Raw genomic sequence first — 27,541 nt, forward strand, 5'->3', positions numbered from 1 at the left:
AAGATTGACCCGTCTCACAGATAAAGATTCGTGAGACCGTCACACAAGAGACACCTGCTCTTGATTCTCAATCATCTCAAATTACTCGAATTTTATGAGCTGTCATCGACCGTTTCGTAATAATTCTATTGCACACTTTCAAATTAATTAATAGATATAACCCTAACAGAACTTTCTAACAACTACTACAACTATAATAATAATTATCATTATAAACAGAACTTTCTAACAACTACTACAACTATAATAATAATTATCATTACAATAATAAATGAATTTGGTTTATAACAATATTTTTTAATATAACAAAATTAAGGAACATTAATGAAATTGAAAGTGCATGTGGAGTGGTGGACAAAGTGACAGTCAGGAAGCGTTCAAGGATAAAATGAATATAATTTGCGGCAAAGTTATTCGTAGGGTTTTTTACTATGAACGGACGTAAAATTCAAAAGCTTCATGTACATGCACTTCTTCCATTCATCCCATTTTGTTAAATAAGTTGTAATACAACGAGGAAATGTGCATTTTCATTTCAACTATCTTTTCATTTGATTATTGTCATCTTTTATCTTAAAACGTTTTGATCGGAAATCGAGTGTCAACGAATATTGCATCGGCCATCATGTTTCCGAGGCGAACTTGAGCTGGGGTTGTGAGGTGAATTCCGGCTAGACTAGGGGAACCCCCATGGCATCAACAGTGATGATCACATCGACCCACCATATTGCATATTGCTTTTCCCCCGCTAAAATGAATAAGTTCTTTTCATTATAATCTATATTTTTGGGGTACAATTTTTCCCTAACAAATTGAATATTCATGGTTATTTGAAGGTAGAGAGTTTTCCTCCAAAAAAATTGGTGAATGGGAGGTATGCCCAAAAAGAATTAGCAGCATTACTAGAAGCAAGATCCCGTTGAATGAACATTTCATCATTTTGTAACAAATATTATTACACTAACGAGTATGAACGTTCTGTCTCACTCATAGAAACAAACTGCACGTTTTTTACATTATATTTTACCGACTCAATTGATGAAATGCTCTTAGTTTCCTTAATCATATTGCAAATGATATCAAGTTGGCCCTTTTTTTCACCAAGTAAAGTGATATTGTCTTATCGAGAGTAGTGGATGAAATACATAGAAATTAAAGTATAGTTAATGAAAGCATTTCTTACTAATTAAATCTAGTAAAAATGTGATCAATTTGTTGTCGTGTCGAGATGCAGGCAATCGGAGCCTGAAGTACATATTACATGACGAAGCCAGGCGACTTTGTTTTTCGAAAATAATTAACATGTTCGAGGTGGCGGGACCTTCACCCACAATAATATATATATATATATATATATATATATATATATATATATATATATAAACACACACACACGCACCTTTGCTTTTTAATGTATAGAACAAGAAACTTCATCATGAAGTAATGCCCTAAAGACAAATTTAAATGAATTACATATCTTTAGTATATATCATACGACTATATAAAGTTTAACTTGAAAGTTACACTTATATATTTTGGTTCATTAATTTTTTTTATTCCAAAAAAGCCACAAACACTGAAGAAGAAAAAGCCAAAGCTAGCAACTTTGGCCTAAATTGAATTAGCTTTGCTTTCATTACAAGCATAATAAATATCGATCGAAAAGGGAATTCTCTCTCTTTATTCTGTTTCGATTTTTTTATTTGACTTTATCATAAGTAATCTTTAATTTTATTTAAATTTTGCTGAATCCTATGTGTACCTGCCCGAAATTAAAATTTTCTAACCACCCTCGAACCATTATTATTCTGTTCAACGATTAATTTATTTAAACATTAAAGTATTCCTCAATAAAAGTAACACAATTAGAATTGTGTGGCAGTTGGTACTTCCCCCACCCAAACACCGCCATATCCCATATAGGCAGAAAGAAATCATAGTTCCACATTATGAGAATTGTGTAGCAGGTGGTACCACCCTTGCATCAACTCGTAAAATTAGCATCATAACTGATGAGATTTGAATAATTTCTTCCAAATTTAAATAAAAATCGATACGATTAATATTTGAATATTCTGTTGTGAAGTATGATTTTCTTTTTTTTTAAAAAAAAACAATAATGACAGATCTTTTGATGATTAGTCTCAATATACAGTTGATCTCCACCACGGCTGAGTTGTTTACCTAAGCCATCTGAAAAAGAAATTATGAGATTTCTCAGGGGAATTGCTGTGAGCCGGAGGAGATCCCATGATCCGTAAAAATGCATCGGCGAGCATTTCTCCGAGCTGAACTTGAGCGGCTGTACATAGATGCAGCCCATCAGGTTCCAGCTTCAATCCCTTGGCATCCACACTTGTTACGTTTGGCAGTTCGTTCTCTAACTGAGCTTTTCTTATCATATCTATGTATTGTCCCAGTCCTGATGCAATTGCCACCTACACCACAAAGCAATGCAAAATTACTAATAATCATATCCAAATGATAAAACAACCCTTTCCAAAGATCGTCCCACTCAAATTTTATTTGAAATTGTCGACATTAAACTCTGATTCCATTTGAACTCAAAATTTTTTAGTTCTGTTTGAGTACTCGAGCAGTTTAATAAAATTTGAACTCGGGCTCAATTATAAATCTACAGGTAATATATATTTGGCCTTTCCAATTATTTCCCCGGATGTGAGACGATACCTGGATTATTGGCAGACTAGGTAACTGCAAATCAGACCGCACATCCGTAAAAAACTTTTCCAACCTCGTCCTATACAGCATAGCATCTTCTTTACTCAAAGAATCACTCTCACCTTGGTACCATAGAATCCCCCAAACCTTTCCTCCTCCGCGCACTGCCGCCTCAGCCCGTCTCATCATTTGGTTGTAAAGTCCGCTTCCACGACCCCACTCAGTTATATTCGTGCCCCCTACTGCACAAGGGACCAAACCTATTGTCCCGATGCTTGAATCCCTCTCCAGGAGTGAGTTAGCAAATGCCATTCCAGGCCCTATCCCACAAACCTTGGTAACATCTATATCATAATGAAGTGGCTCATTAGCTTCTTCCCATTCCAACCCTGCATCGAGCCTTAGGATCGATGGATTGGGATAGCATTGAGGGGGCACGAATCGGTCCCAGGTACCATTGATCACACCTCCTCGACCAGACATGTTGCTCTGTCCGGCTAATATGAAAATATTCTTAGACGATGAAGTGTTTTCATGTGAGAGCTTTTTGGATGTTGCCAAACTAGAGTAAGATAAAAGTAACGATAAAATAAGGGAAAACATCGTTTGTATCACAATTCCTGGCAGAATTATATTTACATGTAGATGGGATTTAAAGAATGTTTGGAAGGAAAGAAACTACATCTATTCAATCCTCTCCATGCGATCACACGACAAATTGAAACGACACACAAAAATATATTTAGGAGTATTAATTACATTAATAGTTTTTGAGTATATATCAGGGAACTTCAAACATTAAACTAAAACAACAAAAAGTAGGAGAAATTACGATTTGAATAATTTAGACGACTAAAGGAAATGAATGATTGGACGCATGTCAATTGCAAGTCTCTGTCATTACACGGACAATGTGTGTATGTAGCAGTGGAACCTATGAGGCCACAATTTAAATTATACAATATGAGAAAGTGCGTGTGTAAAGAAAATATTTATAATTTTGATTAGGGACGGGATGCCCCCAAGGAATCGATGCACTCTAAAAGAGAGTGATAATTATAAAAATATATTCTTGTGTTATAATGCATATGCAATGTCTGGTTTTCATCTTCCAAATTAACTGTTTTCCCCCAAAAATAAAACAAATATCTTATTTCCGATCAATCTATTTTTGTGTATGATTTTATGTGTTTCCAATATATAACCATTAAATAACTCAATCTCCCTAAATATTCTACGGATATATTATATTTTAATTAAATATATCATCCTCTAAAATTTAAATATATAATCATCGCATGGATAAGCATATTTGTGGGTCCTAGCATAGACTAATCCCTTCTACTGAAGTCAACAGTACTTTACATAGGATGAAATTTAAATCTTGCAGTTGAAGCCAATGAATCATGCGACGTAGATGCATATTGCTGGTACATGAATATAGTAATTTAACCAACGTTAATTACTTCACATGTGTACAGAAACTTCATATTTTCATCATATGTTGAATATCCATTATCATGCAAGCCAATAGAGCGATAGCAAAATCTTTTCTACTTGCAAAACAGAAAAACCATAAGATTTCAAATACAAATACAACACACGAGATAGATTCAGCAGCATTCCTAAGCATAGGAAATTTCAGATAACTTAATTTGAGCATTTGAAAGATCAGTTAGATTCCCGAGCATCCTTACTTGCCGAAAATGAGGTTGGAGAATGTTTCCTAGGTATCTTCATCCTTAACAGTCAGGCTAAGCCCTCGGAGGTCTGGTAATTCGACAGGAAAAATGAGGTTTGGTTCATCTGGAGAAACCTGCATTTAACACCCCTGATGAAAATAAAATTGTGTACAAGAGTAACTATATATTACCCATTTTTCAAATTTGGGTTGAAGCATTTCAGATCAAATAATTTCAAACAGATTCTCTAAAACCATTGAGCTGGTTTGCATACTTATGATTTTGGCGAATTTCAAATTTCCAATTCCACCACTTTGTTGTTTATATCAAGCATGGTAAAACAAATCATTCTGTCCAAAATGCAATCTTATGGAAAAAAAATTCTCTAACCTGAGGCGCTCATCTTTCTTCAAACAAACCCTTGTTATTAACCTTTCGTCCGTTGAACTTCTAATGGACACTTGACATGAGCAACACGTAACAGTACACAAGAAATAGAATTCAACAGCCCTACTTGGTTAAAATTATCAGGGTCATTTATCATTCAATATTAACAAAGATAAGTTGTTTTAGAATATAGTATCAACTCTCATTGCAACTGCTATCAAAGGGAAACTAACGAGTCCTATCCACAAGGTATATAAATAAAACCAAAGAATACAAAGAAAATGAGATCACAACACCTGAGTAAGTCCTGTGATATTTGACATAGTTTAGTCAGCGTCTCCATTTGCATATGAAGGTCAGTGAGCATCTCTGGTAATTTAACTGGATTAAAGGGGAAAAAATCTTAAATATCGATATCATTTGAAGCACAGTGCCCAGGTTTAACTACATTTCAAGTTCTAAATAATGAACAAAATGAAATCTATAACTATGCCTTGAAATCATGTGTATTTAGTATCAGTAAGACAAGGTCATCATGCCATAGCAGAACGAAAATTCATAATTTTCTACAGTTAAAGGCTTTGTCGTACCAAAGAGTCGCAATAAATGTTCGGCTCCATACACACTCGAAGGAGAGATATTATCCACGATCACTTCTTTGTATTGCTGGCGTTCGTTTTTATAGAGAAGCACTGTCGGCAAAGCTTTGTCAAAGTAGTGACACAGCCCCCCCTTGACAATCTCTGCAACCGTATCAACGGTCCTTCACTCACCAAAAAACATAAAAATAATCATTAAGAAATACACGGACCGAGTTAAATTACATACCAAAGTTATATGGTATAATAAACATTCCGATTTTCCAAACACGTACTCAACAAATTGATTCTAGAATTGAGGCAAAGATACAACTTACCAACCAGCTTCCAATGGGAATGTTAAAAGGAGCTAAAGATAAAAATATACATGAACAAAAAGTCAATGGGAAAAAAAAAAGAAAAATTACTATGTATAATAGACTTACTTGCAGTCCTTCATCTTGAAATCATGATACTTTTCCAATAACTCATGTACACTAGGAGACCGCGGAAGTTTAACAAGCTGTAAGGAAAATGTTAGAGGATGATATTTCAATTAATCATCAATTAATTTTCAGGCCTACGAATGAGAAATAATGAATGCAAGTTGAACTTTCTTTTTCATGGCTTACCTGGTCGAGCTGTGTTACGCATTCATTGTCATCTAACAGTTGTTTCTTTAGTGGAAGCGGAATTTGGATGTTCGCAACCTTTTCCAAAGGGACAACCCTCTCATCCTGCCATAAATTGTTACATAGAAGTCCATGGCCTTAACTCACAGATGAGGAATTTATTCAAGAAAGTATAAAGGAAGCAAACATAATTTGTCAAGCAGTGATAGCAAGCAGAGGAAACAAGGCGGAAATGGAGCAATATCCATTTTAAAAACCATGATGCTCCTACGACTCCACCTCCATCAGAAAATTACATAAAATGTCCTATAGTTAGTACTTAGTACTAATGGTACACAAACAAAAGTTGAAACCTACGGATTGGCCTGATTTCGAAAAAACTACCGCCCAAGAGATGTACCTCATCAATGGATTCATGCTTCCGTTTCTTGCCTCTCACCCCTGTTGTGACATTGCAATCCAGATTCCAGTTCAGAAGTGATTTCACGAAAAATGCAGAACACGAGGACTTCAATTTTAACCATGAAAATCTACTGTGAATTAGGGGAAAAAACATCTCGAAAGGTGGGGCAGGGCTTGGCTTGATTCTGTATTTGGCAAGAGTGTCTAGAGCTGCCCATAGAGAGAGGTAGGAAATCTTTTGCATGGTAAAATTTATTATGCGAGGCACATCGGTTTACTTCCACGAGAAAAGGATTGGGAGAAGTGAAGGGCCCCTTCAACCAGAGCACTTTCCACTGTCCCTTGCAGGATGGACTAGGTGGTGCACCATCGGCCGTGAAAGAAAATACATTCAGAAGATATAGGTATCAAGATGCATACATGTGAGCTCAGGTTCCAAGTTAAAGCATAACGAATATGAAATATCCATGTAGTTTACCCAACTAAGTTTTGGCCATGGTCTTGTATGATGCTGATGAGACTTGCAAACTGCTAAGAAAAGTTCAATAATCATGAAACCGAGATGTAAAAACTCTAACCCGTAGAACGTTTAGGGTCATCACGTGATGGGCCCCCAAGCTTCACATTCTTCTCTAAAGCAAGCTTCCGTTTAAGCTCCTTTTGCCTTTGAACATTTTCATCTGTAAGTTTCAACAGGCGATCAATGCCCAACCATTCATCCCACCTGTTAAAAAGGCAAATTAGAAATAGTACTTCCCATAGTTATTATCACCGAATCAAACAAAGAAAATAACAAATGCTTACATACATCTATCTACCAAATCAAGATACCCGTATTTCATTTTCCATTTACAATTGACATAACTTTAAGGAAAGGAGAATACCAAGTCAAACAGAATTTAGACAAATCAGATATTTGTTGAAGCATATATATCATAACTTGAAATGTGGGAGGGTCTGCTTTCTTCTCAGTAATAACTAATGATAAATACCCGCAAAGTTTGAATGAATCTTAAGTTGAAACATTATCCAAAAATTACCTGTTGAAAATTAAAAGTCTCTAGGCTAGAAAAAAAAATCAAGATATATAATTTTCAGAGCAGATGTGTTCACTCACTTTTTATTCCAACCCTGAAAAATGAAAAATAAAAAACCATCAGGAAACAATAATACAAGCTATTGATAACTGATACTACCCCATAGTTAAAATTTTGGTGTAGTTAGAAACACTAGTGATGCAACTACAACAGCAACGGTTATAATAGGCTAGAATGCATCAGATAATAGGTTTACTCACTTGATAATGAACTAAGTGTATCCACCCATCTTTATGCGTCTCAACCTTTTCGATCTTGCCTCCACAAACGAAAGTAAAATTAGAAGTGATTTTGTAGCTATACTTAGGAATTAATGCAACAATAATTTCAAAAATAATTGCGTTAAATTGTAATTTCCCATCAAAATAATCACTGGAGGCGAATACAATAGGATATCCATTTAAAAATGGAGTCTTGACAATCAACTAAATGAGGGTTTTCAGTACAGACGGTGAGAAGGGTTGAATCGTACACCTTGGCGTCGTATAGGCAGGAGCCATGAAAACCAAGGACTTTTTCCCCAACAAGAAAAGGGCTTGAATCAGTGGTTACGGCCTTACTGGGCTTCTTCTTGCCTCCTATGACGGCGGCGGCGGGAACAGTGCCTGTATCGGGATCACTTGACGTCATTTTTATTTTTATGATTTTTCTTATAGTGATCAAAAGAGTTTTTACAGGATTTTGTATAGATGTGTACTACGATAACATAGTTAATCCATGAGTTTTCTTTCGCAGACAAATTCAGAATTTAAAGTTTGGTATTATGCACGAGGAACATTGACCCAATACTTCGCACTGATATTTGCCAGAGTAAAACCATGTTTTTCTAGAAAAACAAATTAAGAAGTAAATTTGTTGTGTTAAGTAATTAAAGTAAACAAACCAATATTAATTTATTTTTCATAATAATAATAATAATAATTATTAATAATAATAATATATATCAATAAAAATGCTATTGGTGTCATTCAATCAGTTTATTCTTTTACATTTTCCCATACAATTAATATAATATTTTTATTAGATTTTACATTAATCTCAAATTTTTTTATTTTCATATTATAGGATTGTACAAAAGGCACAAGCATTAACAAAATGCTCCCACTACACATTGTAACAAATACAAAAAAACACGTCTAGTGCAAATTATTAAATAAATTGTACATTATTTAATTGCAAATGATACAACTCCGACCAAAGAATAATTAATCAAACAATACAATGTGAAAAAAAATGAATCAAGTATACATAAATCGATATCTTTAAGCACTTGCTAAAATTATCTAAATGAAAATTGTGGGTGCACCAGCTAGTTTCTTGCTCGTGCGTTGGGGTCAGAATTCTTGACTCCATCTGAAGTTAATGAATTAGTGAATGCATGTCCGTCTCCGCCATGGCTTGGCCCTCCTGTTTTTATCGCTTCTACGTATAATTCACCTAAAATCTTATTGACTTCTGTATCAATGGAGCTTTGAGGCATCAAGTTTTTCGGATTACGTGCTTCGACCTGGTTAATCGAAAATATGGAATTACATAGAAGAAAATTAATTAATATGAGAGATTTTAGACACGATCTGGTCATTTATTGCAAATTCTTGGAGATTTTGATCAGTTGGTTGTGGTGAAATATATAACAAGGATATGAGATTGTAGGTGCTTGATCAGTTTATATACAAGTCGATGAAAGAACGTGATCCGAGGAATTTGACTGATTAAATTAGGTGCCGCCACGCATAGACTTAATTCTCTTGTGGAAAGTAATAAAACTTGACAACAATTAAGGGGACAAAAGGGTTAAAAAAATTTCTTTAAAAACATTGTTTAAAGATTTATTTTGAAAAATAATTGATGTCCATTTAGGTATCTAGTTGGTCTAATATTAATGAAAATTCATTCGAAATAAAATCTTTAGTTTAACTACATACGGTTCGGAAATATAATTGCTGCCATATAAAAAACATAACACAATTTTGAAAGTAAACCTAGATTGAATTCTTTCCACAGATTGAATGGTGTTTGTGCGATAAAGTGAGAGAACCTTCGGCGATATTTCATTTTTTTTCATTCAACTGCCATTCTAACCTAATCACATACGAATGTTTAACCTATGGAATAATTCATTTGATTATTCTTTTTTGGAAAGAAAAAATCAACTACGAGCAGTTATACCAATATTTTTAATGCTTCGAAAAAAGACAAGATTAAGGCCACTTCATGGTAAAATATAAATAAATAAAAAAATTAATCTAAAGTTCCATGCCAGCTCTTCAGATTGTACTCACTACTACTTATATATATATATTCAGAGTTATATTGTGAGATATATCATATATTTATTTTTTCATGAAATGAGTCAATTTTATTCATATTTAAAATAAAAAATAAGTTATTTTCAATTGATAACCGAAATAAAATATATGTCTCACAAAATTAATTTTTGAGACCATGTCACGATATTTTTTGTGATTCGGAATCATGAAATCAAGATAGTATTTGAGAGAGTTTTTAGAAAAAATTTATTTGATTCTAATTTGACATTTGTACTTTTAATTTTTTTTTTTATCATATTCCACAATTGTCCACAATTATTTTTATTATTTTCTCTCTTAAAATCGCAGCCCCTTTTTGACAATTAAAATTTAGATAATTGAAAAAAATAAGTTATATAGATTAATGATATTATTTTCATTTTACTAAAATTTAAATTTGAAAACAATTTTTCTTCAAATACTCAAACTTTAGTTTATATTAAAAGTTTTATTTTCAAATACTCTATATTTTTGTTTCTCATCAATTTCTTTATAATATCGAAAAAAATTCACTTCGAAAAGTAAAAACTCTTGTAAACATTCCTTAAATTTGGTTGAAAAGGATAGGTTATTTACTGTTATTATTATTATTACAAAAATGATGGCTTACTGGTTACATATGTTTGACAAATGAATAAACGTCGTTTAAAGTAAAACACCGTGTAAGGTGAAAAAAAGAGACAGGATGGAAGGAACAGAGCTCCATGCCAAATTTTTATCTTGGTCCGATGATGATGAACCTGGTCATATAATTTTTGTTTTTAAATGTATACAATAAGATAAAAATACACTGAATTTAATTATAAATATATATCAGCAAAAAATTTTATCACCAAAATGTGAAAAATAGATGAGAAAAGGAGTACTGAAAACATCAATTTGTTTTTTATTATTCAAATTAAAACATCTAATAATATTAAACAATAATCAATCATATGAAATAAATTATTAATATTAGTATTAATAACTTAAAATTTGTAAAATTAATAAAACCAACAGTAATAGTAATAAATTAAAATATTACTAAAATCGAGGATCAATAAAATTTTAGTTAAACCAAAATACAGCTGCCAGCAGAACCGATTTAGATAAAAATTAAAATCAAAGAATCAATCAAATTTGATTTTAGCAATGAACACCAAGCCTGATTCTGAATTGGAGCTTGCTTAAGTTCTGAACTCGTGGAGCGCAAGCACAAGACTGGATTTTGCAACAGCCTAGAAGATCGATCCACGACCTTTTCTTTCAAGGAAAGCTTAAATCAACAATATTAATAAGGAAATTCACGTCGAAAAAAACTTGAGCTGTAAACGATTCTTGTCACTTCCACTCGCCGGGTTCGCAAGGCAAAACATTTTCATTTTTCTCCAAAGATTGACCCCATATCTCTAAATGAAAGGTCAAAACAGTATGTGGGCGACGAGTGCATATAATATGAACAGATCGAAGTCTATAAAACCAGGCAAGCTAAAGAATCTTGATAAGTTGGTGTCGGTTTCATGAGGATCGGGGAAGTTGCAAGTCCACAAGATGAAGTGGTCGATTGGGTTAGGCAGTCCAGGCCAGTGTCCTGACGCAAACCTGTTCAAAATACAACCTAAGCCCACTACAGCAGCATTTATTCCATGACACGACAAAAATACAATAGTTGCATATGGTGGTGGTGCAACTATCACGTCTATAACTAGTGCTCCGCAGCAGCATCAGTCGACAACTGCTCAATCTTGCACTTTTTGTCCGAGGCATTATTATTGCAGTAACACAGAAACAAACTCACAAAACCCAAACCAAAATAGTAGCATGGCAAGGCAAAACCGGAAAAAAGTTGGAAGATTGAATAAACAAATGCTGAAGCCAATGCCACAAGACGTAGCAATACTAATATAATAGCAAACAAGAGTAGATCTCCGGATAGAAAAATCATCCAGTGAAGATTTCATTCACTTACAAGATTATTTTTTTTTTGTTTTTCAACAGGAAGAAGGTGTTCAGTCATCATCAGCGACAGACTCGGTTTTTTCACTCTGAGGCGGAGCCGTGGAGCCAGCATCCTCCTCTTCCACCCTAACCGGCGCCTCTTTCGTCGGCTGCGTCGCCGGAACCTCCGATTCACCAGATCTGGCCTTAACAGTTTCCAGCATTCTCTTACTGATCTCCTTAGAATAAACCTGAAGTATTTCGATGCCGTCGTTGTGGGCGGTCGCTTCTGCCCCTACAGTCTCGAACGCCTCCTCCTCGATGCGCTTTGCCACGTCAACCGCCTCATCGCGTGGAATGGTGCCGTAGCGCTTGGAAAGGATGGAGGGGGTCGTTAGGGTCTCGATCAGGCGGTTCATCACAGCGTCGCGAGTGCGCTCAGTGGGTGGCCAAATGCTGAAGGAAGCATTATTGTACTTCGTGGCAGGGGTTGTGGTGGTCACGGATTGAGGTCCAGTTTCGGTCATTGTGGCGGCGGAGGGTGGAGGAGTTTGGGGTAACTCTGGATCTTGAGGCGGTGGATGATCTTGGGTTTGGAGAATTGGATTCGGGGCTTCGATTTTGTCCGACATTTTGGTAAGATATATTAAAGCAACAAGAAAACAGGATGCTGATAGAAATCTTGTGTATATATGTATGTTGGTTGTGCAGAAACGGAAGATTGGATGATGGGCTGATTATTAATATTGAAATCTGTGGGCTTGGGCCTCAATTTCTTATATGAATTTCGCAATGGTTTGATTGAATATTGTAGCTTTCTGATTAATTTTGAATTATAAATTTAGTTGATCGAAGTAATTTATCCAAGTATATACGATATGATACGTTTTGAAAATATTATTTCGCAAAATATTTCATACGACCAATAAATTAAATTAATCACATAATAAAAAATTTATGGAGGCAGAGTACGAAATAAATACGACAAATATCATTATTTTTTAAAGCAAATATCAAGAACAAATGCATCCCAAAAAGATTAAAAAAAAACTCATGAAAAATCAAGGAGCATATTTGCTCCAATAGTTTTTGTAGCCCCTCGTATTTTACAGGTTACAGACAACAAAATATGGGTTTTGAATTGTGCGCCGGCTCAAAAATTCAGGGGAATTTAGACGACGTCTACCTTAATGACTCGACTCGATCGTGGTTCTACTAGCTAGAATTTCTGTCTCCGAAGCTTCAGCGATTGTGTAGAGGGTCTGATTCGTTCGGGACTCTCCTCTTGCTTGGTAAGATGGCAACAAAAGCGTGCTTTGCATACTGCACTTGCATTTGCTGTTGTTGCACTTCTGTTGTTGAATTTTTCTTGTATCCAGCGGGCATTGTTTCGTTGTTCTCAGCGGCTGAAGTCAACAAGGCTATCGAAAGCAAGAAGACCATAGATTTCTTAAACAAGCCGTACTGATGAATTTGCATGGTGTTTCACTAGAAATAAATTAAAGGAGATGGAAAAGGCTTTTTTTGTATGGAGTTTATTAGGGAAGAAATTGTGGTTGTGGGAATGGAAAAGGCAGCTTTTTTTAAAAAAAAAAAAATTATTATGATGTGGTACAGGTTGAGTATACATATATTTATATCCCGGCTATTACATAGAGGCAGAGTTGCACGCCCTGCAAAGTGCAAACAACACACCTTATATATATAACTTTACCATATATATGTATGTTGTGGTTCACGAGACCTTTATGCTTTTGAACAATTTAAATCTTTTCACCTCGCTTTCATTCCCCAAAATACGGCCACTCCAACACCGATTTTAGGGTTTCTTTCTTGGTCGCAGTGCTTTTATTCTTTTCTCGTCGAATTTTTGTTTCGCTGCTACTCTGACATGAAAAAAGCAATTGATGAACTCGTTTTGTTAGGGAAAATTGAGAAAGAATAGTAACTGTCACCGCATTAGTCATTTCTTACTTCTTTTTGCACTATAAGTTTATGAGGTAATGTCTCTTCTTAATTTCTACTCATTTAATTGGCTATGACTGATAACTCGGTTTTTAAAATTTCAAAAACAATTATATTTAAAACCCACTGATCATATGAATGTAAAAAAAAGAGACTAATTGATTGCTTATAAACTTGAAGTATATTGAAATATAAATTTACTAATTCGTGCCAGTGTTTTATCGTGTTATTTATTATAAGGATCAATGTTTCTGTTTGATCTTATTTAGTATCTCAAATCCACTATTAGTCGATCCTTTTTTGACCACCATTTTTTAAAAGTATTTATTATTAGAATGAGTTCGATCTATCAATAATGTGTAACATTTATGTTTAATGTCATTTTCCCTATTAACTTCGAAAGAAAGTATAATATTCAAATCATACAGTGTTTTAATGCAGAGTTGTGCGGGTAAATTTACCGCCTCATATGCATGCAACAACTTCATTCGCGACAAGGAGCGAGATTTTAGGGGAAGACATAATCCTATCATCGAAATTTAAAAAGTGTTTGTAACTTTAAAAAAACAAACAAACAATACTTAATGATGATAAAAAAAAACATTTGTCAAAAGGTTGGACACGTGTTCTAGGAGGTCTCAGCTCGGACCAAGAAATGACCTAAAAACATGAGCAGGAAGGTTAGATGAGAGTCGAAAGTTTTTTTCCACGTAATATCTCTGATTCTCAAGTTAGATACCTGAAAAATATAGAGAAAATGTCGTAAGTAAGTAATATGAGTGAATCAATAAATAACATAATCAAACTCGATATTTGTAGGAAATTAATTTCATTTTGTGGGTATCGCTTAATTAAATCATTATTACATAAGATTATCTATAATTAATCTATATTCTAAAATATCTTATGTATGCTCTATTTTCCGGGGAAAAATTATTACCAGTACTTTAGCTTTTCCTATACATAATTATCATGTTCATAATAATAATAATACAAAAAAATTTATTATTTGTTTCATCTAAGGACATTTCAGTCATTTGATCGTATACATTCCGACTATCATCTCAGTGAGCAAGTAAAAATCCATTCCGAAATCGCGAGTGCCCCTACTCTCTCCTTGCGCCAACCGGAGGAGAACTGTTTCATGCGGACGGCAAATTCGGGAAAATGATCTCCTTGACCTCGGCGGAGCTGAATTACCTCATCTTCCGTTACCTCAACGAATCAGGTATTTTTCTTCCTCTGTAATTTTTACTTATATCTTGGCCTCTTGTTTATCTGTGGTTTGAATTTTTTTCACCTAAATTCTTTTCTTTCTATTGTTTATAAGTAGGAAAGGGTACTGGGTTTTAGGTTTTTTATTCTATTGTTTCCTGAATTTGAAGAAATGGCGAAATATTCCGGTTTTACCTTTTGATTATGAATATAATGCGAGTAAGGTTGGCCTAGTTTTTTAAAAAACTCCAATTTTTTTTACGGAAATGCAAGTGTCAGAGTTTAAATTGATTGAATTTACCCGGCTCCTGCGAGTTAATTCTTTCTAATGCACTTGTTTTGCCATCCTCGCTAATGTTGGAGATTTCATGTTTCTCTTGCTGGAATGGATGGAAATGGGCAAATTAGTTCCTTATCAGAAATACTGTGGTGTTGTCATGTTTGATTATTTAGAATTGCGACTCTCTCTTGAAAAAAAAATAAATTTGAATGATATATGAAAAAGTATCAACTGAATATCGTAGGGCTACGAAGATTTTGGTTCACCATTTTAAAATAATTGACTATTGTTCCCGCCTTCTCCCAAAAGTTTGAGCTTTTGGTACCAGCTGTTTCGATACGACCTCACAGCCAGGGTTCACAAATTTGAAACATAGGTGCAAAATCCGTGTATATTTCTTAAAGTTGGTCTTGGGTGGCCTTTTGTTGCTTAATGCCAGACCAGCTTGTATCCGCACGACTTGGTTCAGATGGCCACCAAGTTCCTTTGAGTTGGTGATGTATTATGCTTGCCCTATTTGTCAGGGTTTGCCCATTCTGCTTTTGCTCTAGGATATGAGGCAGGGATCAACAAGAGTACTATTGATGGAAATCTTGTTCCACCTGGTGCACTTGTTACATTTATTCAGAAAGGAATCCAATATCTTGAACTAGAAGCAAACTTTAGTAATGTAAGCATTCTAAATTGAGGTTGCGCTTCAGTGTACTTTGTTTTGTACTTTTGAAAATGTTTAACTGATAGATAATTGATGCAACCCAGGACGATTTAGATACAGATGAAGATTTTCAGTTCCTAAACCCTCTAGATCTTATAACCAAAGATGTACATGAACTTCAAAAGATCGTGAAAGAGAAGAAAGAAGCCAAGCGGAAAGAAAAGTCCAAGGGAAAGGAGAAAGATAATATTGAAAATGGGCGGGAGCATGCCCATGGGATTCCGATGGAAAAAGAAAAGGAGCTTGCTAAAGAAAAGGATAATGAAAAACAACCGAGGGAGAAAGAGAAGATAGAGAAAGAAAAGGAGAAAGCAACAGGTAAAGATAAGGAAAAGTCATTGGAGGGTGCCGATGTCGCAAATCCTTCGGGAGATGAGGTTAACGGCAAACTTGAGGAGATTGCAACTGATATAGGTGATATACGGTCATATTATGTTTTACTTGCTACATATGTGCTCATTTATGCTGAAGATGGCTCTATAATTTCATGCTAAACTGGAAAAATCACATGTTCATATTATAGTGCTTTTTCTCTTGCTTAAAATAATGATTTGTTGAAATAGACTTACTCAATGTGTTCATTGATGGTAAAATAGGTCCAGAACCCATGGATATTTGCACGATTGTAGATTCTTTATCCTACGAAATATCGAGCAGTGATGTCACCGTTCTGCAAGGCCATACTTCCGAGGTTCATATATCATAAATCTTCACCAATCATCGGTTAATATTTATCGTCTGCAGTTGATTGCAGATGAATTTGACGGAGTATCTTGTTTTTCCTGTGCAATGTGTTGCTAATGCACTTGTTTGTTTCACAGGTTTTTGCGTGTGCATGGAACCCAGTCGGGTCATTTCTTGCTTCAGGGTGAGCAAGACAACTAAATATTACTTATTTGAAAAATGATTATGTATAGTTTCTGTTTTTCCTATGAATTTATTTCATGTGGATCCAATGTCGCAAAGAATGACAATGCATTTAATGCATTTTCATTTAGTTAGTCAACAAATGGGCTGGTAGAATACAGTGGGAATAGTAAGCGGGGCGGCAGAATTTGAAGATTAAAAACACGGTTCAAAGAATTGACGAAATGATTCAGATGGTACGCGTCTTCACACAGACAAGGGGTTCTGTAGATAGAGCTCCCTCCCCTCATTCTGAAATCATCCATTCTTCGAGTTTTCTCTCATCTTATAGCATTTAAGTGCTTAGTTCTATAATATTTGTGAGTTGTTTGTTATTCTGTATTAAGAGAGTGCGTGTTCTCTTCGGAAACACAGTGAATGAGTTGTACACCATAAAAATATTACAGTGAAATTCTTTTTATCTTGCCCGTGGTTCTTACCCTAAGAATTTTTAGGGGTTTTCCACGTAAATCTCGGTGTCCAATTTATTCTTTATTTTCATATTTATTATCTCAAATTGCCGCACGTGGTACCAACAAATTGTATCAGAGCCTTGGTTTAAAATTTTTAAAATTCTGAGTATGCTCTGTGGTTGCAGCCTAGACTGATCTACATTAGAAAAGTTTTTTTGAGATTTTTTTATTAAGGCGAGATTATTTTGTCCAGTCTACTAAATTGTTGTAGACATAATGGCGGACAAGTACGAGATAACAAAGTTTAATGGAAGCAATTTTATGATGTGGAAAATAAAGATACAAGCAATTTTAAGAAAGGAGAATTGCTTGATAGCTATTGGAGATAGACCGATGGAAATTACGGACGATGTGAAGTGAAATGAGATGAATGATAATGTTGTTGCCAATTTACACTTGGCTAAATTGGCAACAGCAGACGAAGTATTGTCAAGTATCTCTGAGATAAAAACAACAAAAGTTATATGGGATACTCTGACAAAGATGTACGAGGTTAAGTCGCTACACAACACGGTTTTCCTAAAGAGAAAGGCTTTATACTATTCGAATGGCGGAATCCTCATCGATGACCGACCATATCAATACACTAATACTGTATTTGCCCAACTCACTTCTATGGGGCATAAAATAAAGGAAAATGAACGTGCTGAGCTTCTTACTTCAAAGTCTATCAGATTTATATGATCAACTTATCATCGACATAACCAACAGTATTCTTATGAGCTATCTCAAATTCGACGGTGTCTTAACTGTTCGGAGAAGAAGCCGGCGCAAGAATAAAGGCAGAGGCTTTGCCGATGATAAGAGGAAGATTTATGGACCGTGACTCCAATGGAAGCCAAAGACGAGGTAGAACAAAGTCAAGAAGTAAGAACAAAAATATTTACTGCTTTAAATGTGACAGTAAAGGACACTTCAAGAAATAGTGTACAAGTATCAAAAAAGTTCTCAAGGAAATGTGGCCAGTACTTCAGGCAGTGGTGAAATATTATTCAGTGAAGCGGCAACAATTGCAGAAGGCAGCACAAATTTTGTGACACATGGATTATGGATTCAGGAGCGACGTGACACATGACGTTTCAGAGAAAATGGTTTGATCATTCATGGGAAATGATCATGTCCTTGAAAATCGCTGAGGTCGGTAGTCGGTACTATCAAAATTAAAATGTTTGATGGTACCATTCCCACAATACAGGAGGTACGACATGTGAAGGGACTGATGAAAAATCTCTTGTTCTGGGGCAATTGGATGACATCGGGTGCAAAACTCGTATCGAAAACGGGATCATGAAAATTCTGAAGGGTGTGTTTGTTGTTATGAAGGCTGAAAAAGTTGCTTCAAATATGTATGTACTTTTGGGATAAACACACAAATAGGCGGAACTAGCTCTTGCATCAATTGATTCAGGAGAAGAATTAACATTGTTATGACATAGAAAGCTCGGGCATATGTCAGAACGAGGGTTGAAAATTCTCTCAAAACGGAAGCTGCTGTCGGGACTTACAAAAGTGTCACTACCCTTTTGTGAGCATTGTGTTACCAGTAAACAACATAGATTAAGGTTTGACATTTCTACTGCCAGAAGCAAAATCATATTGGAGCGGATTCATTCGAATGTTTGGCAAATACCGGTTGTATCCCTGGGCGAGATATTTGTCTCGTTCATTGATGATTTCTCTAGGAGATGTTGGATGTATCCAATCAAGAAAAAATCAGATGTTTTCCAGATATTCAAAGAATTCAAAGCGCGGGTTGAACTTGATTCTGAAAAGAAAATCAAGTGTTTGAGAACTGACAATGGAGGAGAATATACAAGTGATGAATTTGATGCATTTTGTCAACATGAGGGCATCAAAAGACAGTTCACGACGGCTTACACACCTCAACATAATGGAGTAGCGGAGTGGATGAACAGGACCTTGTTGGACAGAACAAGAGCCATGTTGAGGACTGCGGGTCTAGACAAGTCATTTTGGGCGGAAGTAGTCAATTTTAGGGGTTTTCCACGTAAATCTCTGTGTCAAATTTATTCTTTATTTTCATATTTATTATCTCAAATTGCCGTACGTGGTACCAACATCCAAGACCTTTTTTTTTTGGGTATAGGTCTGGAGATTCGACAGCTAGGATTTGGACCATTGATGGGCCATCTAGCTCCAATATGCAAAATGGGCATCATAATGTTGTACTGAGGCATTTCAAGGGTAGAACAAACGAGAAAAGCAAGGATGTGACCACACTTGATTGGAATGTGAGTTATTATATTTTGGATACTTCTTCGTATTTTCTCATTGTAAAAATTTCTATAATTTGTTCCTTCATTTGTATTACAACTCAGGACGTGCCAAATATGTTTTTAGTTTTACATGATTATTTAGTTCCTTCTACTTTGACTTGTTTTTATATAGGTTGACGGCACACTACTTGCTACTGGTTCATACGATGGTCAAGCAAGAATATGGAGTAGAGATGGTAAGTGTAATTTATATGGTTGATCTAATACTTGTGCCTCTGTAAAGCCTGTCATGTGGCGAATGAAACTCAGTTACCTCTGTAAATGATAAGAGTTATTGAAACAATTGAATCATAATCATAATCTAGGATCATGTATGGACTTCAAATTTTCGTTCATGCTTCAAGATGTAAAAAAAGCGCATCCTTTATAAGTTGAAACTGGTTAAAATTATTCCCCTAGTTTTGCAATTACTAAGCACCTTGAGTTTAAGTATTTATGATGACTGTGGTTCACAAAGAACGTGGGAGAATCCATGGAGATATGTACTTTTAGAATAATTTAGCATCTCACTACGATTGCTTTTCATATTTGAATTAATAAAAAGAAATGTGATGCTCTTAGTCTATAGATCTATAGCTAGAAGAGTATTTCAAGATTTATTGCAAGTATAAAAGGACTTGAACAAAATTGTAATTAATGCAACACCTGTGAAAGCTGAATAAAAGTTTGAAGAAAGAGGCAGTTTTCCATAAAAGTTAGAATGGGATTTTCAGTTTGACTTGTACTGCTTCATATCCTGTCAGCTCAGAAGCAACACAGAAGGAAATTTTACTGGCGGCAACCTTAAAGAGAAACAAAACTATAATATTGCTCTTCATATTCAAATTGATAAGATAATGCCTTGAAACTGTGAGGTACTTCTGATGTGGTGTGGATTGTTCAAGATGAATAAATAGGAGTTCATATCATGCTACCATCCTGTTTCCAGCTCATATATTTACAAAATGTCCATGTTCTTGGACTTTTGACTTGACTCTTTCTTGTTGGGGAAAAGCCGATGAATGATATTGTATCAGAATCTGTAGTTTAAAATAAGATGCCGGCGGTAAGATGTTAACCTTTTCGTTTGATCATCTACTTTCTCCTTTGGGAGAGGTCTTGGGTTCAACATAGGTTATAGCATCCCGATGCCCCACCCATACCACACCCACCACCACAAGATAAAGAAGGTGGTGGTGGTCAGCGACATGATGGGAATGTCTTGCTATTTCTGAGGAAACGAAGCAGCTGTACTGGCAGGTTCGAATTTAATTGTCAAAGTGGGCAAGTATGATAAAAAGTACCTACCCATTTTTCACTTGGAAAATTGGAAGACAATCAAACAATAATATGGGGGCTATTTTGGGAGTGGATTTTTTTCCTGCTAATTTCCAATTTCCTGCTACAAATTAAGAGTGCAATAACAAATTATTACCTGAGTTATATATATTCATCTACAATGCTCTTTACATTGTGAGTGTACTTAGGGTCCACATTAATCTCTAAATGTGCATGACACACTTACATGGTTTGTGTCTAGGGGAGTTGATAAGTACATTAAATAAACATAAAGGGCCTATTTTCTCCTTAAAGTGGAACAAGAAAGGAGATTATCTTCTCAGTGGTAGCGTTGATAAAACTGCAATTGTATGGGATGTCAAGACCGGAGAATGGAAACAACAATTCGAATTTCACTCAGGTTTTCAACTCTTTGTTTCTTCTTATTTAAAGGTTTGTTTTACGCGTGTTGATTTTCCTATGTTTTGTGTTTGGTCACTTCATACAGTTGTTACACGTCTTTAATGTTGTAGCTCCTGCCCTTGATGTTGATTGGCGAAACAACACTTCTTTTGCAACCTGCTCCACTGATAGCATGATATATGTTTGCAAAGTTGGAGAGAACCGACCAATCAAAACTTTCTCTGGCCATCAGGTTTTTCTGTTTCTACATTATTTCAATATTTTTCCACAATAATGTACCTGAATTTGCACAAAAGTATCATTTTTCTGCCAGCTTTATAGCTCATCTGAAAATTTTATGTAAGTTGATATTTGTCTCAAAATATCTACGTGCCTCACAAAGTTCTATTATACGAAAAGAATGCATGCTTGAATACATTTTACATATTTACTTTAAGATTCACATGTTCTTTTTTAGGGTGAAGTGAATGCTATCAAGTGGGACCCAACAGGCTCCCTACTGGCTTCATGCTCTGATGATTCTACGGCAAAGGTTAGATGCAGTTTATATTTTATGTGATTTGTTATGTATTGTTCCCTCATAATTGCCAAAAAAGGGCTGTAGAGACTGTATCTTACTAAGCATATTTTCTTCATCCTGTTCATTCTATCTTAATGCTAGTAAACAATGGGGTGACAACTGGCTGATTATAATGCAGATATGGACCATGAAACAGGACTCCTGCTTGCTTGATTTGAAAGAACATGCCAAGGTATGAGTCGTATGACATGAAGCTCGTCCATCGTTTTCTTTGTTCTGTTAATCTGCCTTATGGACATGTAAATATTATTTCATAGGAGATATACACTGTCCGATGGAGTCCAACAGGAGCTGGGACCAACCATCCTAATCGGCAACTAGTGCTAGCCAGGTCATTATTCTTGCCTCTGATGATTGAATGATTACACGATGTTATTTGGTAGTAAGGTTGTATAGTTTATACAATATGAAGATTTTTCCGAACCAAGAGTAAAAAAAAGGGATGAAGGTTAAAGGATCACTTTAAGATGAAAGCAAATATTCAGCGGGCTGGAGGATAAATGATAGGACTTGATTTCAATGGATATAAATAAACTAAGACCATAATCTGGGGTCCTTGTTCAACCGTGGTCGCAGACCTCTTGATCCTATAGGATTGTTGGCTCATTTTCCAACATTTAGCCCAACACAATCTGCAAATTATGACCAGTTCGTACATATTTTAATTAACTTCACGCTTTATACAAATTACAGTTCATTTTTGCAATTTTTTCCTATACACTATTATTTTGTACTCCCTTGCATCTGCAGTGCCTCCTTTGATTCAACAATAAAGCTCTGGGAAGTGGATGTTGGGCGTCTTCTCCACAGCTTAAATGGCCACAGGTATGGCGCCTATATATTTACATAAAACCATGGAAGTTTCTAAATTAAACGTAAAACCATATAAGCGTTGCCTCGTGCTTAATGATCCTATAAAACAAGAACAGGGTTTGACAAAGATTATCATCTACTCACATTCGAATCATGAATTTGCTTTTACTCAGTATGGTCGGATGATTAAGACTTTGAACCTGACGACAAACTACAAAACCCAAAAAGAAAACACATATTACAGAGCTCTTCTGGTGTTCTGGATTTCATTGAATAGAGTTTGTGTTTAGTACTACTCACTTTAATGTCCACCAATCCGATTACAGGGATCCTGTTTATTCTGTTGCATTTAGCCCGAATGGTGAGTATCTGGCTAGTGGATCATTGGATAAATGCTTGCACATATGGTCTGTGAAGGAAGCCAAGATAGTGAAAACGTTCACTGGGAATGGAGGGATCTTTGAAGTTTGCTGGAACAAGGAGGGTGATAAGATTGCAGCTTGTTTTGCAAACAATGTGGTTTGTGTCTTGGATTTTCGAACGTAGAAATTAGAAGATTTTTTTTGTCTAGGTTCTATTGATACCCTTTAGAACGTTGATGAATCTTTAACTAGTTTATTTATTTGTATGAGAAATTCGTTTTGGGGTTGTAAATTAGTCTCTTCAATGTTATTTTCGTTTTGGGGTTGTAAATTAGTCTCTTCAATGTTATTTAAAAGTCCTTTTTTTAACATTGAAAATGGATACGCATTAAAGTTTTTTTTAAAAAAATGACACGTATTTATGGGAAGTTGGAACCAAAAGACTGTCCAAAAAGTGGAATATCTTACATAAATGTTGCTTCGGCACGTACTCCAGCCACACTCTATTTGGCTGATCAAACCAGACATCTTTGCAAATTTCATGCTTAAAGAGGCGCTCTTGATACGTGATGGTGGTTCAAAACTCTTTCGAAGTAGAGTGGGCTCGAACGATCAACATTAAGAGGACTCCTACCTGCATCTTTCTCCAAACTGCTAGTCTTGATTCGTTTGTTACTCACGTCGCGGTGGCTGTGTTTGGTGAAGATGCTCGATGTTTCAACTTCTTTATCAGAGTAAGAGCTTCCAAACTCAGATTTACAGTTAGAAATTACTCTCGCGCAGCCGCTGATCCCACCCATATACCGAAACGTCAAATGTGGATTTCGCAGCTAACCAGAACACTAGAAATTCCCCCGTTCTAAGCCCCAAATCCTCCGCAAATTTCGACCAACCACGCGTAAAGTATTTATGACCCTCAACATGCTCGAGTTTCACAACCTAAGATTCCCCAGAACTGGCTCTGACTATGGTGTTTTCTGCCAAAATTTCACAACCTAAGATCCCCCCGCAAATTGTTTGAAGTTTAAAGCCAAATATACAAGAGGAGTTGTATATATATTCGTGCCTAAGTTCAAATACACAAGAGATGAAACGTTTGCTAAGGATGATGGAAAATCAACAGAAAGTTGGTTACTTGAAAGATTCAGAACATGGAGCTGCATGAAATGGCTGCATGGATCTGGTCACAACTACTTCTGAAGCCCTGGATAGAGAGCCCAATGGAGTACTTCATTTATTGGAGTTGCTTAAAATCAGATTACATTATTTATTGGAAGGCAACTGAAATCTCTGCTTAGATTTGTCATGCAGGATTTCACGTGGTCGTGGAAGACGAATAACGATTGACCATTGTCTATATCATAATAAGTATTCAATTTCAAAATCTCTCTGTTTTGCATTTGTGTTGCTTTATTTCTTTCGGAAAAGCAAAGGATGACTATCGAGGGCTCATTTGAATCCTTAAATGGACGGCAGGATATGATATCTTACAGAAAAATCCGCCTCTCCACTGATGATTTTGATCAAGAAAACGTGATTGGGAGAGGGAGTTTCGGATTACGAAGGAATTCTAGAAGGAGCAGTTGTGGCAGTCAAGGTTCTTGATATCGCAATTGCTAGATCAAGTAAGTGCCTCCTAGCAGAATGTGCCGCTTTAAAACATTTGAGCCATCGAAATCTCGTCAAACTTGTGACTATATGCTTCAGCATAGACGCCAAGAATGAGGAGTTTCTGGCTTTGGTCTTCCAGTTCATGAGCAATGGGAGCTTGTATGATTGGATTAGAGGAAAGCGAAGGCATGCAAATGGGGCTGGGTTATGTGCGCTCGAAAGACTATGATCTGCTATTGGAATCGCATCTGCCATTTATTACAGCACAATGAAACCGAAGTCCCCATTGTGCACTGTGATTAATTTAAGGCCTAGCAATGTTCTTCTGGACAAAGATATGACTCCAAAGGTTGCAGATTTCGGTCTAGCCAAGTTACTGATGAACGAAAATCAATCTTCTTTAAGTTTTACACATACCCTCAAAGGTTCCATTGGCTACATATACCGCCAGGTAAGTTTCTGTCCCATGGAATTTTTGTGGGTTGATTGAAACACAATAAATTTTACTTGTCTGTAAATTCTTGCTTTAATTTTAAAGTACGTGCATGGCTAACAATTTCACAGAATATGGATATGGAGAAAAACCATCAACAGCAGGAGATGCGTACAGCTTTGTGATGAAAAATCAGTTTGGAAGTCAATTTTTTGAGAAACTTTTTGTGTTCTGCAATGAAGAACAAAGGACTAGGATCATTTTGGCCCTCAAAAAATTCCCGTTTAAGCTCATTAATGTTTGAATCAACTCAAATGGTACGAATCCATAATTTTTTTAACTGTTAAAGTTTTACGGATACGATTGTGGTGTATATTTTTATACTGAATACGCTTGGTTGTTCAGGGCTAAAGCGATGAACAGGCTTTTAGAGAAGTTTACCTCGCCGCAGCAAATTTCTTTTGTAATGTCTGTGTTAGTTGTCTCACATCGGTTGGATAAAATATATGAGAGTTGTATATATGGATTTGAACAATCCTCCCCCCTCGAGCTAGCTTTTAGGGTTGAGGTAGGTCCAAGTGCCAATCTTAACATGGTATTAGAGTTCAGGTTCCACTGTTATGTATTAGACTACCCATAGTTGTGTCACTAGTTCTGCCCATAATTGGGTCATTTGCAAACTTCACGCTTCAAATGTTCATTCCTGAGCATAAGGGGGTGTGTTAGTTGTCCCACATCGGTCGGATAAAATACCTGGGAGTTGTATATATGGACTTGCACAATCCTCTCCCTCGAGCTAGCGTAGAGTTAGATCCAAGTACCAATATTAACAGTCTGCCCTCATCCCTGCTGCTATTGCTTTGGCTAATGACCCCAGTGGCCAGCATGTTATAACATACTGTGTAGAACACTTCTCTCGAGAATATAATGAGGTAATAAAATATTTTATGTGCATTGGATTCCTTGTATTAGTAAGCAATGGTTAGTGCTGCCTTTCTAAAATGAGATTAGTATGTTTCGCCCGTTGATTGGCCAATCCTTGGTTAAAGCATTTGTTGGTGCTTTGATTTATAATTGTTATAAAGTCAATATACTTAAAGAATGGAAGATAGACGTGTAGTTAGAATTTATCTCAATTTGTTATGAATATTGGTGGCGCTCAATCATGGAGTCGCTTTTTATAAGTAATCATTAGCATATTCAGATTACTATATATGATTTCATTTACTAGCCATATTCGATGTTTTGGGATAGTATAGGGAATTTCCTACAATGTCACGCCTTGAGATTCAGTTGCGAAAATTTGGTGATTCTGAATTATTTGATTTTATGGATGATAATGTCAGATTTGGTTTAATTTTATTGATTTTCAGTTTCATGAAAATGATCTTCCATTGAAACTTGAAAGTGAAGTACTTCACAAATAGAAGTTCGTCTGATCAGAAAACGAGTAATATGTGCGGTTTACTTTTTGGTCTTAATGGTAGTCAAATTTGATTCCGATTCAAGAATCTTATGGATTCACCATCCTCCTATTCATAAACATGAATGAGATGAACGGAGTTGGCGACAGATTTTCATAAAATGAACATATTACGACTAAGAAACAACGTTTGTGTGAAACCAAGAATGTAGCTCAACGCTGTATAAACTTTACGAATCCTCATTTTGTTGGTTTCATAGCTTTTGTAACTTCTCAGTTTTTTGTCAGTTTTTTCAGAACATAATGATTTACCTCTTGTTATGTGAACATGTTTAATTTATTTGCAGCAGCTACACGAAGTTCAAGTGTTGAAATTCTTTTCATTGATTGTGCTACTATAAATTGATCTGGTTAAGCTTGAGACAACCCCATAAAAATTTAAATCTCTAGCTTAAGTTTTACCAACTCATTTCGAAAGCTCGAATCATGCTTGAATCGAGAAAACGAGCTTGATCCCATAATTATTTATTATCAGTTATCAATTTAATGTTATAACTATTAGATACTTCATATAAAATTAAAACCGCGCTCATGATATTTCAAAAACTTGGGAAGTTCTTTGCAGTTTTACAGTGTATTATTGCCGACAAAGTGTCTTCTTCTTTAACTGAAGATTTCATTCAGATGGCAACCAAGAAATTGCCATCGGGTCAAGTTTTTTAAGCATCATTAGAACAAAAGTAATCTTGAGAAAAGCAAAATGTTACGGTCATATCTAGTTTGCTTCACTTTTGGGTGGATCCATCTACTGTCCTTGAAGCTGGTTTATGATCTTTTCAAGAAGAGAACTCCCTGTTCTTGATAACGTAAAAAAAACATACTCTCTTTCACACGATATCCAATGCCATTTCACTGTTTGATCTGGGATTAGCTTGAGCTTTGTGTCACACGCCCATGATGCTCTGAGGAATTTGATCCAAGTGAATGCAGCATCCATGCAAAGCAATCTCTATGGAAGAAAGACCTTAAGTATCTGGAAAAAAGTAAGCAACATAATGCATAGTGCGTGTATAAATGAAAGAGGACAGAAGTTGGAGGCAGT

At 35.6% G+C, this 27,541-nt stretch overlaps 3 protein-coding genes and 1 long non-coding RNA gene across 14 annotated transcripts; 1 reads left to right on the top strand and 3 right to left on the bottom strand.

The window, feature by feature from the left end:
* Window positions 1-2,054: 2,054 nt before the first annotated feature.
* On the bottom strand, window positions 2,055-8,296 carry LOC142532997 (putative carbohydrate esterase At4g34215). Of its 11 annotated transcripts, none has more exons than XR_012816650.1 (11): window positions 7,935-8,291; window positions 7,661-7,714; window positions 7,481-7,494; window positions 6,942-7,087; window positions 6,362-6,402; window positions 5,962-6,066; window positions 5,776-5,852; window positions 5,342-5,514; window positions 5,048-5,132; window positions 4,380-4,498; window positions 3,104-3,244 (listed from the first exon to the last, which is right to left on the bottom strand). XR_012816650.1 is itself a non-coding variant. In XM_075639569.1 (10 exons), the coding sequence occupies exons 1-10, from the start codon at window positions 8,088-8,090 to the stop codon at window positions 4,432-4,434; spliced, it is 918 nt and encodes a 305-aa protein (XP_075495684.1). In that variant the 5' UTR covers window positions 8,091-8,291; the 3' UTR covers window positions 4,214-4,431. The 11 variants fall into 11 exon arrangements, 8 of the variants coding, with proteins under 8 accessions (XP_075495685.1, XP_075495688.1, XP_075495684.1 ...); XR_012816651.1 differs by having other exon boundaries at window positions 3,161-3,179; XM_075639569.1 differs by lacking the exon at window positions 3,104-3,244 and having other exon boundaries at window positions 4,214-4,498.
* Window positions 8,297-11,586: 3,290 nt separating this feature from the next.
* LOC142533769 (WPP domain-containing protein 1-like) lies at window positions 11,587-12,393 on the bottom strand. Its single transcript, XM_075640658.1, has one exon. The coding sequence runs from the start codon at window positions 12,316-12,318 to the stop codon at window positions 11,758-11,760; it is 561 nt and encodes a 186-aa protein (XP_075496773.1). The 5' UTR covers window positions 12,319-12,393; the 3' UTR covers window positions 11,587-11,757.
* A 2,304-nt stretch (window positions 12,394-14,697) lies between these two features.
* LOC142532779 (WD40 repeat-containing protein HOS15-like) lies at window positions 14,698-23,285 on the top strand. The gene is made up of 14 exons (XM_075639226.1): window positions 14,698-14,879; window positions 15,671-15,816; window positions 15,906-16,275; window positions 16,458-16,552; window positions 16,683-16,729; window positions 19,348-19,492; window positions 19,650-19,713; window positions 21,057-21,215; window positions 21,328-21,449; window positions 21,675-21,749; window positions 21,916-21,969; window positions 22,055-22,128; window positions 22,548-22,622; window positions 22,937-23,285. Exons 1-14 carry the CDS (start codon window positions 14,819-14,821, stop codon window positions 23,154-23,156), a joined length of 1,707 nt encoding a protein of 568 aa, XP_075495341.1. The 5' UTR covers window positions 14,698-14,818; the 3' UTR covers window positions 23,157-23,285.
* Window positions 17,210-18,085, bottom strand: LOC142532780 (uncharacterized). Its single transcript, XR_012816609.1, has 2 exons — window positions 17,589-18,085; window positions 17,210-17,548 (listed from the first exon to the last, which is right to left on the bottom strand). It is a non-coding gene; the product is annotated as an uncharacterized LOC142532780 (long non-coding RNA).
* Window positions 23,286-27,541: the final 4,256 nt, after the last annotated feature.

Source organism: Primulina tabacum, chromosome 18, assembly GCF_025594145.1.
Source record: "Primulina tabacum isolate GXHZ01 chromosome 18, ASM2559414v2, whole genome shotgun sequence".
NCBI lineage: Eukaryota > Viridiplantae > Streptophyta > Magnoliopsida > Lamiales > Gesneriaceae > Primulina > Primulina tabacum.

Bases quoted from the DNA above. Each gene is read 5' to 3' on its own strand.
- LOC142532997 (XM_075639569.1), bottom strand. From the start codon at position 8,090: ATGACGTCAAGTGATCCCGATACAGGCACTGTTCCCGCCGCCGCCGTC. The intron at 7,715-7,934 runs GTGTACGATTCA...TGTGGAGGCAAG, and splicing joins CCTGCCTATACGACGCCAAG to ATCGAAAAGGTTGAGACGCA. The intron at 5,515-5,775 runs GTAAGTCTATTA...TGGTGAGTGAAG, and splicing joins TTCAAGATGAAGGACTGCAA to GACCGTTGATACGGTTGCAG.
- LOC142532779 (XM_075639226.1), top strand. From the start codon at position 14,819: ATGATCTCCTTGACCTCGGCGGAGCTGAATTACCTCATCTTCCGTTAC. The intron at 19,493-19,649 runs GTGAGTTATTAT...GTTTTTATATAG, and splicing joins TGACCACACTTGATTGGAAT to GTTGACGGCACACTACTTGC. The intron at 21,750-21,915 runs GTTAGATGCAGT...ATTATAATGCAG, and splicing joins CTGATGATTCTACGGCAAAG to ATATGGACCATGAAACAGGA.
- LOC142533769 (XM_075640658.1), bottom strand. From the start codon at position 12,318: ATGTCGGACAAAATCGAAGCCCCGAATCCAATTCTCCAAACCCAAGAT.